A 17,433-nucleotide genomic window follows, 5' to 3' on the forward strand; every position below is an offset into this window, starting at 1 on the left:
TGACGTTGCAACACAACACGCACCCTGGTCAGAATAGCCGATGAAAACGGCATGAACCTACAGACACCGGAAGTGGCGGAAGTGCTGCAGTTAACGGAAGTTACGTCATGCGTTGCCGTCCGTTTACATAAAGATTGTAGCTCTTAACTCGCTCTTAATAGGTCTCCTTTTGGATATTGTTTATTACGAGCGCAACCGATGAGTCGGGAGAAGTAGAACAGTTTTTTTTTTTTTCGCCAGCGGGGAATATGAAAAAACAATAACATCCGGTGAAATTCTCCTGGCGGAAGTAGCACCGTTTCAGCCTATGGTCTTGACCAGGCTTTTCTCTTCGCAGATGTTTCATAGGAACAGTATTTCTAGTTATTATTATTATTTTCCTGGATACACAATCCAGACTATAAAAAGTCCTGCACTGAAACCAATGGGGGAGTGGTGCAAGCTTGAGGACTGGTCGAGCTTCACATGACTTTCTGGCTATCTAGGCAATACATAGGCAACCACACTTGGAATTTTCAATTGCACCTTTTCTAGTTAGGCAACACATTATAGTCCTAGGGAAACTTTATAGACTTCTAGGGTAACTTTTCTGCTGCTATTGGAAATGGCAGGGATAGGGAATCAATAGGGAATCAATCGGAGTGGGAATCAATAGGTAATCAATTGGTCGAACTTCACATGACAGTTACAGTAGCTTACTGTAGAATAGTCAGCAAATCTTTCTAGTTGAGTTATTGTTCTGTCGCCCCAACATTTAGTTAATGTCCTACTTGACTCTTTGTCTCTGTTATTGACACTTTACACTGTAGTTTCTATGCATTGATTGCATAGCTTGTGTAGCACATGAATAAGAGAGCAAATCCATTGCATCAATATAAAAAAGATGGGGACGGTCAGTTAAACCTCAAGATGTAAGAAAAATAGTAGCCGTTATTGTACTCAATGCATGTAGAGCTTCTGATCTGTAGGATTGTAGGTGCAGGTTGACAAAAGTTCTCCTGAAATGGGAATGTTGATGTGCTTCTCTCCTGTGTTTGTCATAGGAGCAGAAGATGTCTTCTGTTCTGATGTCTCCTGGCCTTGTGACATGCTGTCGGTGGTTCTCAACCTTTTCAGGTTTTTGAGGCATTACATTTAGTACATTCAGTTCCACAGATAAATATTGGAGTTGCGTTGTCAACTAAGAATATTTGCCTCTTTCTGGTGTTTCTTACCCCCTGGGGGTCCCGACCCTCAGACTGACATACATGGCTCCACACAATGAAAGCGTTTCCTACCAGTGACTTGTCTTGACGCAGCAGTTGTCCATTCAACCTCAATGCCTGCTTTATCTTTGCAAGGACCATTTTACCCTTCGCTTCCTCTGTGGCATACATTACCCACAATCCTTTCTCCTCAGCTGAAAAGTACATGTACTGTATTGCCCGGGGGAGTCAACACAAGTGAATCTTTCGCTAGCCTTGTGTGACTAAACGGACGTGGTCAGATTCAGTTTGGACATCTTAAATGGCTTGTCAGTGTGGTAATATAATGGTATTATCATAAACAATGCCATTTAGTCAGGAACACTCACATCAAAGTAGATTTAACCATTTATTACAACAAATGGAATACAGTTAAACTTGGCGTTGAAGGGCTCCGCGTTCAAAGATGTTCCCTGACTTTTGTTCACGCTTGTTTGCTATGCAAAATCATGGAAGTGCAAAACCCCCATAGTGATACAATAGTAAAAGCATATTAGCTTGAATCAGTAGACATAAAATCACAAGTATTTGGGCATATGCCAGACTATGATCAAAAGGTGGAGGCTCGGGTGGAGGAGGCAGCTAAGCAGCAGCAGATCTGAGGCTTAGGATCAAAGACAAGCAGACCTAAAGTGAATTCAGGTTATGTGAGTTTTAAAAAAAAGACAGTTATGTGAGTTATGAACTAAAACTAAAAAAACTGTTTCAGTGATTGAATGAGTACACCGATTTAGAAAAATAAAAACTAAATCACACTTAAACATGACTTGTCTCTGTCTGTAATATTTATTAAGTATTAGTGTATTTCAATGGTTCTGAATAAAAAAAGCAATGAAAGAGAATCGTAAAGCAATGTTGTTTGACTTTGCATAATCGTTCGCCTTCAGGTTTCCGTAGGATTCTGTGAGCTTTTATCGGCACGTTTCTTGCCTTTCTTTTTCTTCTTCTTGCCTTTGGTCTTGTTGAGTGCCGGTCTGGACCTGGTCAGGTGGTTGGCGGTGCGACTCAGCTTGCCGTGGTCCATATCGGCGTCGGAGTCGTCCAGCAGGTAGGAGCGGGAGCTGGGTGGTCGGTGGTGTCCTCCTCCCAGCATGGGCAGGTGGACGTGCTCACCGCTGAGGTTGGTGACGGAGTAGCGGCTGCTGTTGGTCATGACGATGTGGTGCCACGAGCTGAGCGGGGTGGCGGAGAAATGCTGCGGGCCGCCCGAGTCCTCCTTGCCGCCTCCTCCCGGCGACATGACCAGGGAGCCGCGCGGAGTGACCGCCTCCACGGCGGTCTGGAAGGTCTTGAGGATGCGGTCGCTCTTCTGCTTCTCCTTCTTCTCGCGCGACTCTGCCTTTCGCAGCTGCCGGCGGTGGAGCCTTATCATCTGCTTCCTGGTGTCCGCCAGACCCCTGCACAGAAACACGAGACCACTCAAGGTTCAAGGGTGTTTTTACTATCACATACTAGGGCATTCACCAAATATTAGAATATTCGAATATCAAAGTCACTATTAGACGTTGTTCACTGAAGTTTTTTTTTTCTCTTTAAAAAATATATAGTTTATAAAGCTTGGATAAATAGGAAGTCATAAGAATGAGTTGTCAATGCCCCAGGTGGATGAATTTGTTAATGCTCTATACCAGGGGTTCTCAACCCTTTTTAGGCAATGACCTCCAAAATAAACATATTGGAACTGGGGACCCCCCACCCTGACAAGCACTTGGAATTATAGGTATTACATTTAATGTGACTCGGTTCCGCAGATAAATATTGTGAAAATAAAATATTTTCACAATGTTCGCCTCTTGCTTACTTAATATTTGACAGTTTGGCCAGTCCTGTCAAATATTTGACTATTCGAATGCTTTGAGGTAGAATAATTCGTATACTAAAAATCAAACCTCGGTTCGAAGTGAAGCGGTGAACTTTTATTCTATGTGTTCTAGAGTTATGAACTCTGTGATCTATACATTCTTTATATTCTGAATGAATTAATGATTTTATCTGGAGGGCCGAATTGTCATGTGAAGCTTGACCAATCCTCAAAGTATCCAATCATCAGACCGGGACGGACACTACACACATACGTACGGACGGACGTACGTACGGGACAGATAAAACCTGTTCATTCTGAACTGAAATGGCCATATATGGACATGGGACACACATTTTGCTTTTTGAAAAAGCCTATTCATTCTGGACTGATATTCTGGACGTACGGGACAGAAAAAACCTGTTCATTCTGGACTGGAGTGACCATATATGGACATGAGGTGACATACATTGTGTTTTTGAAAAAACCTGTTCATTCTGGACTGAGATGACCATATATGGACATTAAACACACATTTTGTTTTTGAAAGAACCTGTTCATTCTGGACTGAAATGACGGTTTTCACCGCTTAAAAAATCACTATTCGTGAATGCCCTATCACATACAGCTGGTAGCGTCAAAGGCAGCGATGTTCTTCATAACAGGACAGGCAGATACCAGGTTAGGCCTGCATAACATAGCAAAGACAACTCTTAATGTCTGTCTCAAACAACCGGTCTTGGGGAGAGAAATGGCTCCTCTTGCAGAATGATGGATGCTCTGAAATAAACGTTAACTAGAAAGGTGCAATTCTGGGGAAATTGCAAGTGTGGTTGCACTGACGCGAAACAATCTGATTGGACATTATATTGTCCAATCAGAAAAGGGACAAAACATCCACTGAACTCAATGGACTTTTTGGGTCACAGAAAACGTTACAGAAAGGTTTAATGAAAACAGGTTTACTTTAGGTGACAAAAGCTTCATAATTGCTTTAGTCATAGTCACTTAATCCTGATGAAGGTACGTTGCCAAAAAATTTACACGAGGCGTTAAGAGTAATAAGTAGATCGGCTGTTTTCACAATTTCTGCCTCTAATATTTGACAATTTGGCCAATGTTTAATTTGTCATTTTATAGGCATTACAAAGTCCTTAAATTGTCACGTTATACAATTAAACTTTATGCTGGTTCGTTTACTGTTGAGTGAGAAAACAATGTTGCACATTAAGTTAATAATCTGGGGACCCCCCCCAAAATAATTTGGGGATCTCCCTGGGGGTCCCGACCCACAGGTTGAGAACCACTGCTCTATGGGGACAAGCTCACCTGTAATCCACTATTCCTGTCTCATCACGGTCCAGCCTCAGTATCAAGCGATCAATCTGGAAGCGATCCAACGGAATTGAGGATTGCTGTTGTAGTTACAAATAACAAGAGAGAGTAGGAAAACAATGAGCTTTCACTTGATAACACAGTGACTTGTATGGCTATTAATGGACCATCATTCATACAGGCTTTCATGGCATCATAGTCAGGGGCGTCACAAGGGGTAGGAAAGTGGGACTGAGTTACTGGGGCCCAAGGTGGAGGGGCCCTAATAACTTTATCTATTGAAAAATAGCAGATATACAAGCTCACAGCGCGGCACCGAGTGCCGCGCTGCGAGCTTGTAGATCTGCTATTTTTGAAAAGTTGTGAAAATGTGTGAAAATCTTTGAATATATGTATTTTTTAAGCGAACATTTCTAACTCAAATTTTGCTTCTGGGGGTCCCTGGAACTAAATATTTTGAGATCGGGGTCCGTGGCCAAATACATATCATCTTGGGGGTCCTTGACATAGGTTTCTTGCACACATTTTCACGATTTTTCAAAAATAGCAGATCTAAAAGCTTGCAGCGCAGCACTCGGTGCCGCGCTGTGAGCTTGTATATCTGCTATTTTTCAATAGTTAACATTCATGGGGGGCCCGCAGTGAATCCTTGTACCCAGGGCCCAGAATTTGGTGTGACGCCCCTGATCATAGTTGTCATAAGCCCCCCGGTGTGCAAAGAGTCTGGACGGTCCAATAATATATCAACAGAATTTAGAAACCTCCACAGCCTTTCTGAAGTCAGCGACCGGGACTTGCATGGTACCATCTTTGTCGATATTTCGAAAGAAATCCCACAGGCGGAGCTTGCGTTTGTCCAGATAATCCTTGAAAAGAGAGAGAGAGAGAGAGAGAGAGAGAGAGAGAGAGAGAGAGCATTTTACTTTGCCCTTGTAGTTGTCATAAGTGGTTAATATTTCTTATACTAAAATACTGGGACATCGTTTTTATAACTTTAAAGGGATATTTCACGTTCAAATCGTCTAATCAGGCTTTTATGAACACCCTGAACATTTTAATTTGCTTCATTCAATATTTAGATATTTGATGTAAATGTTACCAGGCCCTCCAGGCCCAGGGCCTCTCCCCACACACACCCATTGTAACTTCAAACTTCATTTTAACCATGATAGATTCATTAAAAACACCCATTATTTTTTCTGGTGACTCATACTACCCTCCTAATACGTGAGCAGGCCGTGTTTTTTCGATAACTTTTTTTCATTTATTTTTTATAATTATTTTTTGTATTTCATTTTTTCCATTTTCACAAATAATTATTAAAAATAAATGAAAAAGGTTATAGAAAAAACACGGCCTGCTCACGTATTAGGAGGGTATTATGAGTCACCAGAAAATAATGGGTGTTTTTAATGAATCTATCATGGTTAATGGAGTATGAAGTTACAATGGGTGTGTATGTGGAGAAAAGCCCATAAGGTGTTTCCCTGTTGAAAGTGGAATATCCCTTTAACTTTATGCAAAGGCAACACACGTCCATGGTGCGAAGCAGCAGACCTGGATGACTTTCATCGGGTCGGGACGCTTGGGTGCTTTTTTAGCGATGAAACCTCCAACCCCGCCGTACTGCACCTCCAGGCTGGGGTGCTCCTGACACGTGAGCTCCAAAAGCTGCACAAAGTTCTCATTCACCAGAACATTCTGCACAGAGAAACACGTAGGTTAGAGAGGTTCTCATTCACCAGCACATTCGGCACAGAGAAACACATAGGTTTGAGCAGGGGCCTTCAACAGGGGGTCCGGGACCCCTGGGGGTCCAGGGGGTCCTCCAAATCTTTGTGTGATAGAAGCTTTTTTTTCTCCTTATTTATATTAACCACTTAAACCCTAGCATCTGTATTCTGAGAACTTTAGCCAAAAAAAGCAGATCTACAAGCTCACAACAAGCTTGTAGATCGGCTATTTTCGGCAAAGTGGTTTGGTGTAGAAGAGAAAAAGAGCAGACTTAGTATAGTTATTAAGACGGTTCAAGTGGTTAAATATCTGAAAACACAATTGACATGAATCCAAAATACACTGATGATTGTGCCGTCAAACGATGAAACTATATGGTATCTATGGGTTGTGGGGGTCCCTGCTTCATCTCTCTCTCTCTGCTAAGGGGTCCTTGGCCTGAAAAGGCTGAAGACCCCTTGGTTGGAGAAGAGCATCACACACAGTGAACACACTGCACCTCACAGTAATAGAAAAGATAACCTTTTGAAAACCCTCTCTAGAGTTTTATAAGGTATTAGGAAATCAAGCGGTGCAGGGCTGTCTACACCAAGAACAGCAATGATAAATAATTATGAATGTGTAGTTTTAGAAACGGTCCACACACCACAAATAACGATGACAGTAGCACTGGTGAATTTCACTCACATTCAACATGTTCTTCTTCAGTGTGTGGATGTTAAAGTAATCTTTAAAGTTATCTTTCTTAGAGTATAGATGACCCTTATTATAATTGTTTCCCCCCCTTTGATGTTCCTATCTATTTGGTCACATTTCACTGTAACACTGCACACTGATATGATCTGGTGAAAACATCACTTCACAGTCTGAGCTGACCAGGTCACATGATGCAAGAGGCATGGTAATCAACTTACACTTATGTTGATCTCCTCCAGGGCAGATTTGGGCGTGTTCTTCACCACATTAACCAGGGCCAGTGCTCCCTCTACTGTTATAGAGTTGTATTCCAGCTAAAACAAACACAGGACAAACAACATAAGCTTTATTAAAACCCCATTTAGGCCTTGAATTATTGACTGCTTTAACTGTAGAAAAATAGCAGATATACAAGCTCACAGCGCTGCGCTGCAAGCTTGTAGATCTGCTATTTTTGAAAAAGTCGTGAAAGTGTGTGCAAATCTTTGAATATATGTATTTTTAGAGCGAACGTTTGTAACTCAGATTTTGCTTCTGGGTGGTCCTTGGAACTATAATATTTTGAGATATGAATTTTCTTTACAGGGGTCTTTCACATGAAAAGGTCTGAGAACCACTGACATAGTAGTCTCTCAAGAACAGACTAACTGAGCTCCAGTTCAAGTGAAAAGGACCTTGGACGATGGTTAGCCAGATGCTGACATAAAAACATACGTTTTTTCAAAAAACCTTAAAAGGATTCAAAAGACACTTATAGAATCGGGTCAAATTTATTTTTCCAGTGGATTACTCGCGTCAGTGCAACCACCTCTCTAGTTAGTGTGGTTGCCAGTAGGGCAACCAGACTATTGTTCTAGCCCATTCATTGCTCATAGTATTCCGGATACACAATCTGATGTCATCAGTGATGTCATTGATTCTGAGCGTAGTTGAGTTCAATGGGAGAGTGGGGAGTCCAGTGATGTCATCAGTGATGTCACTGATTCTGACAGGTGTAGTCAGTGTAATTGAGTTCTATGGGGGAGTGGTGCAATCCTGAGGATCGGTCGAGCTTCACATGACGTTAAGGCAACCACACTTGCAATTTCCAATTGCATCTTTTCTAGTTTATTTATTTCTAGATAAACAATCCAGACTATAAATGGGAAAAATGCAAAAAGTCCATTGAGGTCAATGGGGGTCTGGGTTTCCGAGGCTAACTCTAAATAAAAGTCTGGGTTTCCGAGGCTAATGGAGGAGTGGTGCAAGCTTGAGGATTGGTCGAGCTTAACATGACATTTTAAATAGACAACCACACTCGCAATTTCCCAGATATGACATATAAATGACACCATAGACTGGCCTCTAAATACCATGACAACCGCTACAACAGGTTATGTATGACCTACAGTAAGGGGCACGTGTTCCCTAAGACGTTGTGCCTTAGTCACATATATGGTATGAACCATGGAAGCTAAGATCAAGAAGGAGTTGGGGACGTCCATGCTGACTTCCACAGGGTATTCTGGAAGTGGATGTATCAGCGAGGGACACAGTTATAAGACTGACAACGGGACAGTGTTTGTGAAGATTAACCACAAGAGTCAGGCCAAACTGATGTTTGATGGAGAGATGGCCAGCTTGGAAGCCATCGTAAAGACACACACCATTAAGGTTCCTAAGCCTGTGAAGGTCATTGAGCTCGACACGGGAGGATCTGTGTTTGTGATGGAACACGTGGACATGAAAGGCCTCACCAAGAAGTATTCAAAGGTGCTTGGAGAGCAGGTAGCAAATCTTCATCTTCACAACCAGAGACAGCTGCTCAAACAAAATAAAGAGCAAAGGACGGTAGGAAAAGGAGACGAGCAGTCTGAGGAGGCCGCCGTTGAAGAGTTTGGCTTCCACGTACCTACATGCTGTGGATCGATACCGCAGGAAAACGAGTGGCAGGACGACTGGCTGTCGTTTTACTCCACACATAGACTGCAGTATCAGTTGAACCTAGTGGAGGCGTCTCATGGGGACAGAGAAGCCCGGGAGTTATGGACTCTGCTGCAGCGCAAGATTCCTCCGATGTTCGCCAACGTGGAGGTGGTTCCTGCCCTGCTTCACGGAGACCTGTGGGGAGGCAACGTGGCAGAGTGCTCCGAGGGCCCCGTCGTCTTTGACCCCGCTTCGTTCTATGGCCATTCAGAGTACGAGCTGGCCATCGCAGGGATGTTCGGTGGTTTCGACAGCTCCTTCTACTCGGCCTACCACGACAGGATTCCCAAGGCAAAGGGATTCGCAAAGAGAAATCAGCTTTACCAGCTCTTCCACTACCTGAATCACTGGAACCACTTCGGTGGAAGCTACAGAGGCTCCTCGATAAGGATTATGAAGGACCTTGTGAAATGATTGATTATCGATTCAATTCTGATATACAACTGCTTTAGTCTTTTTTGAGTGGTGCTCCTGGAAGGATCTACTGTATGGCTTTGTTCCATATGTACGCCCAGGGTCACATTGGCCAAGCTTAATGAAATTAACTTATAAATAGCACCGCTCACTTCACACTGGGTATTTTTTTATCTAATCAAATGATAACAATTTAGCAACCAATATAAGAATACACACACACGCACACGCACACACACACAGTTATAGATGGAGAGCATCTTGCAGATCCACACCGTAGAAAACAGAGGAAGTCTTCCACTCACCAGCAGGACTCTGAGTGTGTCGTTACACTCCAGGCCTCGACACAGCATGCCCACGCCCTCGTTGGTGATGCGGTTGTTGTTGAGGTCTAGGTGCACCAGAGTGTTGTTGAACTTCAGGGCCTCCCCCAGAGACAGAGCCCCCTCGTTCCCGAAGCCATTCCAAGAGAGGTTCAGGTGTTTCAGTGTGACGTTCGCCTGCAGGTGGAGAGGATGGACTTGTTTAAGACCCATTAAAACCGGGAATTTTAGATTCATTTTAGATTTTAGCTGTGTGTGGGTGTCACAATCTTTCAAAAAGAACAGCTATACAAGCTCCCACTTTATGCCGCACTATGAGCTTGTAGATCTGCTATGTTTTTCAAATCATTTAATATATTTATTTTGTCAATACATTTTAACAAATGTTTGTGTGTTTCATACGAATGTGAAACAATACTTTCAGATGAGGGTTGTCAGTCATACATTTGGCGGTTCTTGACCCCCAAAATGTATATGAATTTGGGGGAACTCTGATAATGACTTCAAAGAAAAGGACCTGCACACTGTCATTTACTTTATTTGCTTCATTCACTTCATTTCAGTCGTTAGATAGTTCTTGACATGAAAACGTTTCAGGAGCACTGATATAGCAACATAGGTTTTTCAGAAAACAGTTTTAGAAAACTCGATTCAGAAGAAATTTGTAGAATCGGCCTCAGGTTAATGGATCAACCACTTACATTTTGCACATTTTTGTTATTCATTGCATGGGTGAAGAACACAGTGCTTCATCATGTGCTCCAGTTTGTTGTACATTAGGTCCAAAAGAGGACTGCTGCTGCTTATATATCCATACCTTGAGACCAGCACAAAAAGCCACGGCTCCTTTCATTCTAAGATGATTCCAACTTAGATCCAGCACCTCCAGGCCTTCGTTGTTTGCTGTTGGAATGGAAGGCAAATAAAGCAGAAAGATACAAATGAAATTTATTTATTTATTTTTCCATTACGGTGACTCCTACTATCTTGGAATACCGTAAGGCTGCTCAGATCCGATAATTAGAAAAGACTTTATGGTCAGTGAAGCTAAAGTTCACACAGCATGTGCACACAGAGTACAAGACAATGGCCACAGGCTCAAACATTTGTACTACAACCGCTCATTAAAACTATTTAAACACATCTTTTTGGGCTTTCATCAAAGTGTTTGGAATACGAGCATCCTGGTGACTCGCACTGTACGCGTTGAGCAGGCTATGTTTTAGCTTTTCATGCGACCAGTGAAGTTCACCTTACCCAGCATCTGTCCTAAATGCTCCCCTCCACCAGCGCTGAATTGGTTATGACTCAAGTCCAGTTCTTTCACTCTGTAATTGCTCTGAAAAGGCGGAAACGTTATAAAAGAACCCTGCCAGCCATTATCTTAGCCTTGGATCAAGACCATCATAGATACATTTTGTCGGTTTTTACATCATAGATACGAAAGTTAAAGTCAGACTCGATAAAATACATCTATAGTATAAGCTAACTGCTTACTGATAAGGCGTCTGCAAAGAATTTTGCGTCGTCCTCAGTAAATCCATTTCCTATTCAAAAATAAAACAAAAAAAAACAGAACAAGACATTGCTAAAAAACAGAACAAGACATTGATATAGGTGTAAATGTGCAACATACAGTATGTCAGTGTAAAATGTAGCAAGATAATGAATGCTCTACCTGAAAGTTTGATAGATTTGATGGAAATGTTTTCCAGCAACATCCTTCCAATACACTCAGCGCCTCCAGTCTGCAGATGGTTGTTGGACAAATCCTGTAAGGAAACATCAGTGGTGGAGAGTAAAGTAACTAAGTAGTCTACCTTTACTCAAGTATTGTACACACTTAAGTACTATTTTGAGGTACTTTTACTATGTGTGTGTCCCTTTGTTTAATTCATTACACTTCTACTCCACTACCCTTCAGAGGAATATATTTACATCTACTTTTTACTCCACTACAAGTTACAAAAGGAAAAAACATAGGCTACAAGAATCAAAAAAGAAATAAAATAATTAAGCCCTATTTTATTCGTTGTTTATTCAAAAATAGCCAATGTACATCACAGCACTTTAAATTGTGAGTTTGTAGATGGGCTATTTTCGAAAGATTTTGACCAATTCTGAAAACAACCCCGGTAAAATGGGACGTTCTGCATAATGACTACTTTTACTTTTGATACTTTAAGTACATTTCGATGCCAATACGTTTGTACCTTTACTCAAGTAAAACTTTGAATACAGGACCTAAGGGTGCCCTCACACCAAAATACCTATGAGAGTGGAATTTGTGTTCCGCCAATGCATTTCAATGATAAGGGAGCGTTTTTTGCAGAAATCCTCTGCTGGCATGAAACCGCTTCACTCTCATTGAAATGCATTGGCGGAACGCAGATTCCACTCTCATAGGTATTTTGGTCTGAGGGCACCCTAACAGAGCATTTTTACATTGTGATATTGCTACATTTACTAAAGTAAAAACTACTTCCACCAAGGCATGCTGTCCATCATGACAAATGTCCAATGATGACCTGCAAAACACTTATGCCCTCTAGTGGAATGTCAGAGGAACTGCTGTTAACACCTACCAGACTCTGAATGGTGAGGTTGGCCCTCACCATCTCCATAAGATATTTGGCTCCCTCAGCTAGGAGGTGGTTGCCTACCAGTTCCAACTTGTTGATGTGCATCTCAGTCTAGATAACAACAACAACAACAACAACAACTTATTCACTTAAATAGTTTGTATCTTTAAGCCGTTAACCCATTCATTTGACCACTATAATCATTATTATACTTTGCTATTCAAAAATAGCAGATATACAAGCGCATAGTGTGTCACTTCATGAGCTAGTGAGCTATGAGCTTGTAGATCTGCTACTTTTGAAAAATGTTAAACATTTGTGCAAATCTTAAAGCGAACATGTTTTACTCAAAAATATGTTGAGATGAGTGGGGGTCCACGGCCAAATATATATCATTTTAGAGGTCCTTTACATGAAAACGTTTGAGAACCACATACAGTATGTTGCTCAGAAAACAGTTAGGATTTGGAAGACATTTTGTAGAATCTGATCGCCGGTCTAAATGTGTTAACCAGCCAGGCAGCTCATTCCAGACTCACCACCAAAGCGATAGCCAGTGCCTTGGCGCCCAGCGGTCCCAGGTGGTTGAGGTTCATGGTACAGTCGCCTAGGTTCCGTAGAAAATAAGAGACAGGAACCACGCCCACCAGCTCACACGCCTGCAGGTATACGTCCGCCGTGGACATGTCCTTGCTGTTACTGTTCTCCACCTCTGCTAGTCAACAAGAATGACACAACATACAACTGAGCAAAAACACAATTTACACATTGATCCAAACTCAATAAAACAGCTGCAGACCTCGGTTTTTAACATCTGTAAGTAAACTTTTTAAATCAACCAAAGTGCTCCAGTTTAATGTCTTTCTGGAGCTGATTCCAGGACCATAGAGCATACAAATCAAAAGTCATCCTCGATTAAGATTTTTGACTTTTTGACATGCGCGCACGCTGGTTTTATTGTTAATTAGTGTGTGCATATGAGGCGCGCGTGCGTGCAGCAAAATAAGTGTGGGCTCGCCGAGCCCACGCGAGCCCATGGCATCTCACCCCTGATCTTCGCCTAAAATAGTTGATCAACAAACTCACAGCACATCTCATAGCATTGTAAGCTGGGGACGGCAGTTGCTCAGGAGGTACAACGGCCACTTCGGTCGCAGTGTCCTTGAGCAAGACATCCATGATCCATAACTGCACTGAACTTAAGAGCAGGTTGGTGCCTTGCATGGTTTCCCCTGCCATTGGTGAGTGAATGTGTGTATGAATGGGTGAATGTAAAGCTCATTGTCAAGCACTTTGGATAAGGGTGCTATATAAATGCACCATTACCATTTGTAGATCTGCTATTTTTGCCTAACATTAGCCCCAGAATCGGGATGCTAGTAGCCAGCAGGTTGATCATTGATGGCTTTCTAAATAAAAATGTGCCATTGAAGCCATGTACGATGAAATAATATAGTCAGACCCATCATACAGGTGACATGTGTAGTGGGTATGGGATTTCAAATAAAATGTAAGGCTACATGATATAGTGTCTATAGATTGCCTGGAGAGTGGTAGCAGAGGCATATAGCATGCAACAAGCAAGGCTCCTTGGTATTTATCAGATGAGATCTATTCAATACTCTTCCCCTCAGGGATATATATAGTGTTAGATGCAGTGGTTAAGTAAATTAATTCTGATCACAACACCACCAGGAAAACAGAGTTTGCAAGAACTTATACTTTATACAAAATTCAAACTTCAAACGGGCATGAGTCATGACTCGTTTCGTTTGAAGTCATGCAACTTGCTTACACGCGTGCTTTGACTCGAGCGGAAGACATCCGTGTCTTTGTTAAGTAAGCTCCGCCCTTAGATTTTCCGCCATTTTGAGCAGTTTGTAAAACACTTAAAACCACTTTTATTCTGGAATTTTCGCGTCACGTGCACAAAACTTTTTTTACGTGCACTTTGGACCAATATCTAAAGATCTGTCGGATCGGATTTCTTTTAAATTGAAACATGCTTTTTTTAATAAATTCAATGAATATTGCAGTTTTATGCAAATTATTCTTCTGCCTCTAAATCATACATGCAAAGTAACACATTCATGGCATTTGGCAAAGATGTAGAGTGTTATTCCAAATATCACTAAAACCAATCTTACCCCAATTGGCCAAAGGGGGGCGCTATATCATTTTGAACAGTTTGTGAAATGCTTAAACCTGTTTTTATTATAGGATTTTTTTTTTGCAATTTGCATGAAACATTCTACACACAATCTAAGGACCTTTATCTAACATGCCTATGAAGTGCACACAATAATAATAATAATAATAATAATAATAAATATAGCTGCAAGCAGCGATAAAGTGGCCAAAACACCTCAAATCATGAACACAGCCTGCGATGTGCGTGAAATCTTGCAAGCACATTCCCACTAGGTCAAGGAACAGATGCCACCCTTCTCACATTGGCCTGTTATAGCGCCACCAGGGGGTCAACTTTTGCATAACCCATTTTTGGAACAAAATGCCTCAAATCATGCATGCAGTGTCCGATTGCGTCAGTAATGTCAAAGAGAGCACTGCCTGCGATCTTGACATTTTGTACTTTTATAGCCACAATTGTTTCGAAGGAACAATATTTTCTAGTTAGTGATGTCATCTTAAATCTGGCTATATATATATATTTTTTAAATTGGATATTTGATTACGTCTCTAAATGTTATTTCTTTTTTTTTACTATAATATAATTTTTTAAACATTTTGTGAAACCACCTATGTTAGAGGGTTTAAAGAAAGACACTTAAGAAAAGGCGCAAGTTTGCTCCTTGTCAGAGTGCAGTCTTGTGTTTTTTATGCACAGTGCAGGATAGTTGTATACTGTAGGTGTGTACTGTACATGTCGTTGTCAGGAACAGAAAGTGTTGTTGGCATAGTGGTAATAATATATAATAGAGAGCGGACTGCCCCGCCACCCAGCTATCCATTTCAATACAAGTTGCTCAGTGGCGTTTGAAGCACAGATATAAAAAGCTAGATGCCTCATTCACCGCTGCAGTTCATTGGAGCGATGTGCAACAACTGGAGGCCGGATGTCCAGGAGTGCCAGTGACCACGCTGACGAAAAAGTGACTACTTACTGGCCATTCACAGCACGTCTAAATATAGGCCAATTTTGCAAAGTCTTGAGCACCGCGAAGGCACCGAGCAGGTACACTAGGGTACGCGGTACTAGCATTAGCATATGCACAAGTAGTAGCAGACGCAGTAGCACGCGCAGTAACACGCGCAGTAGCGTTTAACTGCACTCCCAGGTTTGACTAGCAGGCTAAGGCTGCTTCAACAGTCTACCGTGGTTCTGGGAGCTTGGCTGTTGGACCCAAGTGCACAAACTCAGACAAACAGGGGAGTTGAGGATCACAAGCTTAAGTTTACCAAGAATGACATATAAACAATGATGACATGCACAATAACTGAACTCATCACATGATACTGGCAACAGAGAACCTGACACACCCTATGACGCAGCACTGAACAGAAACAGTCTTTATACTCTCAGCAGCTCCTCACCAAACCAGGCTCAGCTGGTCCTCACATGTGGCAGCTATGACACTCATGAGCACAGCAAGGGAAGGGCAGATGCACCCTCAGAGGCAAACAGTCACATAGGCAGTGGCGAAAGTAGCCCCCGGTGTGCCCCGATGTGAGATTTTCAACAAGTGCCCCTCAACAACAACAACAACCTAGCTTTGAGGCACTCCAACACAACAACTCTGACATTAGTCTTCTCACGACAAACATCACCACACCGTTTTTTTTTTCTCTTCAAAACAGCATTATAAATATCACCCATTAAGACAACTAGGCCTACATTAATGACAGCACACAGTTTAATTGACAGCGATGCATCACTGCAAACCAGCATTATTTCTAATTACTTAACTTACCTGGGGCCTTTTTCACAAAGGAAGGATTAAGGTTTAAACCTGGATTAACCAGCTAGCCAGATTAAAGTTAGCCGTGGTCAGGGCTCAATCGGTTTCACGAAAACTGAATTATCTTGGCAGATTAACCTCGCCAGTAAACCTGATTACTTTAAGCCAGTGGTCGGTTTCACGAAGGTTATCCCACATTAGTTACCATGGAGATGAACCTGACAAGCTAGCCTGCTCTGGAGCAGGCTAGAAACCAAGATTAGTTAATCCATGTGCCTTTTTTTCAAGTTCTGTGAAATGGCTGTTAGTCCAATGACTCCAATTGTAAACTGATGACTTTTTCCAATTCAACACATAACATATAGATTCATTTGAATTACCCTGCATTAAAATAAAATGAATAAAAAATACAACTAGAAAAGAAAATTTCTAAGAAATTTTAAGTGTGCCTGCAGCTCGCTAAGTGTGTACAACCTTGTATAGCAGTTGGTGTTAGCATTAGCATTTTGCATTAACATTAACATCGTGAGGGGCACTTCCTGTTAATAGGCCCCAATTAAGGTTAAGGACTCTTAATCAAGTCATTTGACGCCAAACACACGTCTGTACGACAAACGGTTCACGAGATGAAGGGTCACTTCCTGTTTGGTGAGGGGCACTTCCTGTTTGGCGAAATAGGCCCCAATTAAGGTTAAGGACTTTTAATCAAGTCATTTGACGCCAACCACGCGTACGACAAACAGTTCATGAGATGTAGAGGCACTTCCTGTTTGGCGAAGGGCACTTCCTGTTACAGAGGGGCGGGGCTTAATCAAATACAGCTCATCCCTATTGGCGGGAAAAAGACCAAAGTTGTGTATGCATTATAAAGTTTAAGTGAATTTGTTAGGCAAAAGTATGGCAGAGTTATGTGGTGCCAAAGTTTCTGGGGTTTCCCATTCAAAGTCAATGGGGGTTTTTTACGAATTACGTTGCCATGGTAGCGCGGATCGGAAAGAAAAGTAATAGCACACCATTCCCGGCCGAGTCGCACATTTTGATGTATATATTGCGGGGGTGGCGTAAATCGTGCGGCAGTTATTACGTGCCGAAATTTCCCCCATTCTAAGTCAATGGGGTTTTTTGGCGTCGTTTTTTGCGAATTACGTCGCAATGGTAACGCGGATCGGAAAGAAAAGTAATAGCACCCCATCCCTGGCCGAGCCGCACGTTTTGATGTATATATTGCGGCGGTGGCGTAAATCGTGCGGCAGTTATTACGTGCCGAAATTTTGTGGGATCATTATTATGAACTAATTAAGTATGGCGGATTACAATAAGTGTTTTGCCATTGCATTGCATGGCAGGCACACTTAATAAGATAATATCATCGATCTATCAGTTATAGGCACACTATAATTGTGGGCTCGCACACTTTAG

At 42.0% G+C, this 17,433-nt stretch overlaps 2 protein-coding genes across 2 annotated transcripts; one reads left to right on the plus strand and one right to left on the minus strand.

Moving 5' to 3' along the window:
• Positions 1 to 2,127: 2,127 nt before the first annotated feature.
• LOC308305976 (uncharacterized protein) lies at positions 2,128 to 12,780 on the minus strand (the record flags this gene model as incomplete). Its single annotated transcript, XM_080750875.1, has 12 exons — positions 2,128 to 2,641; positions 4,375 to 4,460; positions 5,142 to 5,246; positions 5,938 to 6,081; positions 7,029 to 7,124; positions 9,495 to 9,689; positions 10,330 to 10,415; positions 10,770 to 10,851; positions 11,010 to 11,059; positions 11,191 to 11,284; positions 12,098 to 12,205; positions 12,634 to 12,780. The coding sequence occupies 12 exons, from the start codon at positions 12,778 to 12,780 to the stop codon at positions 2,128 to 2,130; spliced, it is 1,707 nt and encodes a 568-aa protein (XP_080607001.1).
• Positions 8,257 to 9,189, plus strand: LOC308305365 (ketosamine-3-kinase-like; the record flags this gene model as incomplete). Its single annotated transcript, XM_080750149.1, has 1 exon — positions 8,257 to 9,189. One exon carries the CDS (start codon positions 8,257 to 8,259, stop codon positions 9,187 to 9,189), a length of 933 nt encoding a protein of 310 aa, XP_080606275.1.
• Positions 12,781 to 17,433: the final 4,653 nt, after the last annotated feature.

Source organism: Nannobrachium achirus (assembly GCF_963921795.1).
Source record: "Nannobrachium achirus genome assembly, chromosome: 20".
Classification (NCBI taxonomy): domain Eukaryota; kingdom Metazoa; phylum Chordata; class Actinopteri; order Myctophiformes; family Myctophidae; genus Nannobrachium; species Nannobrachium achirus.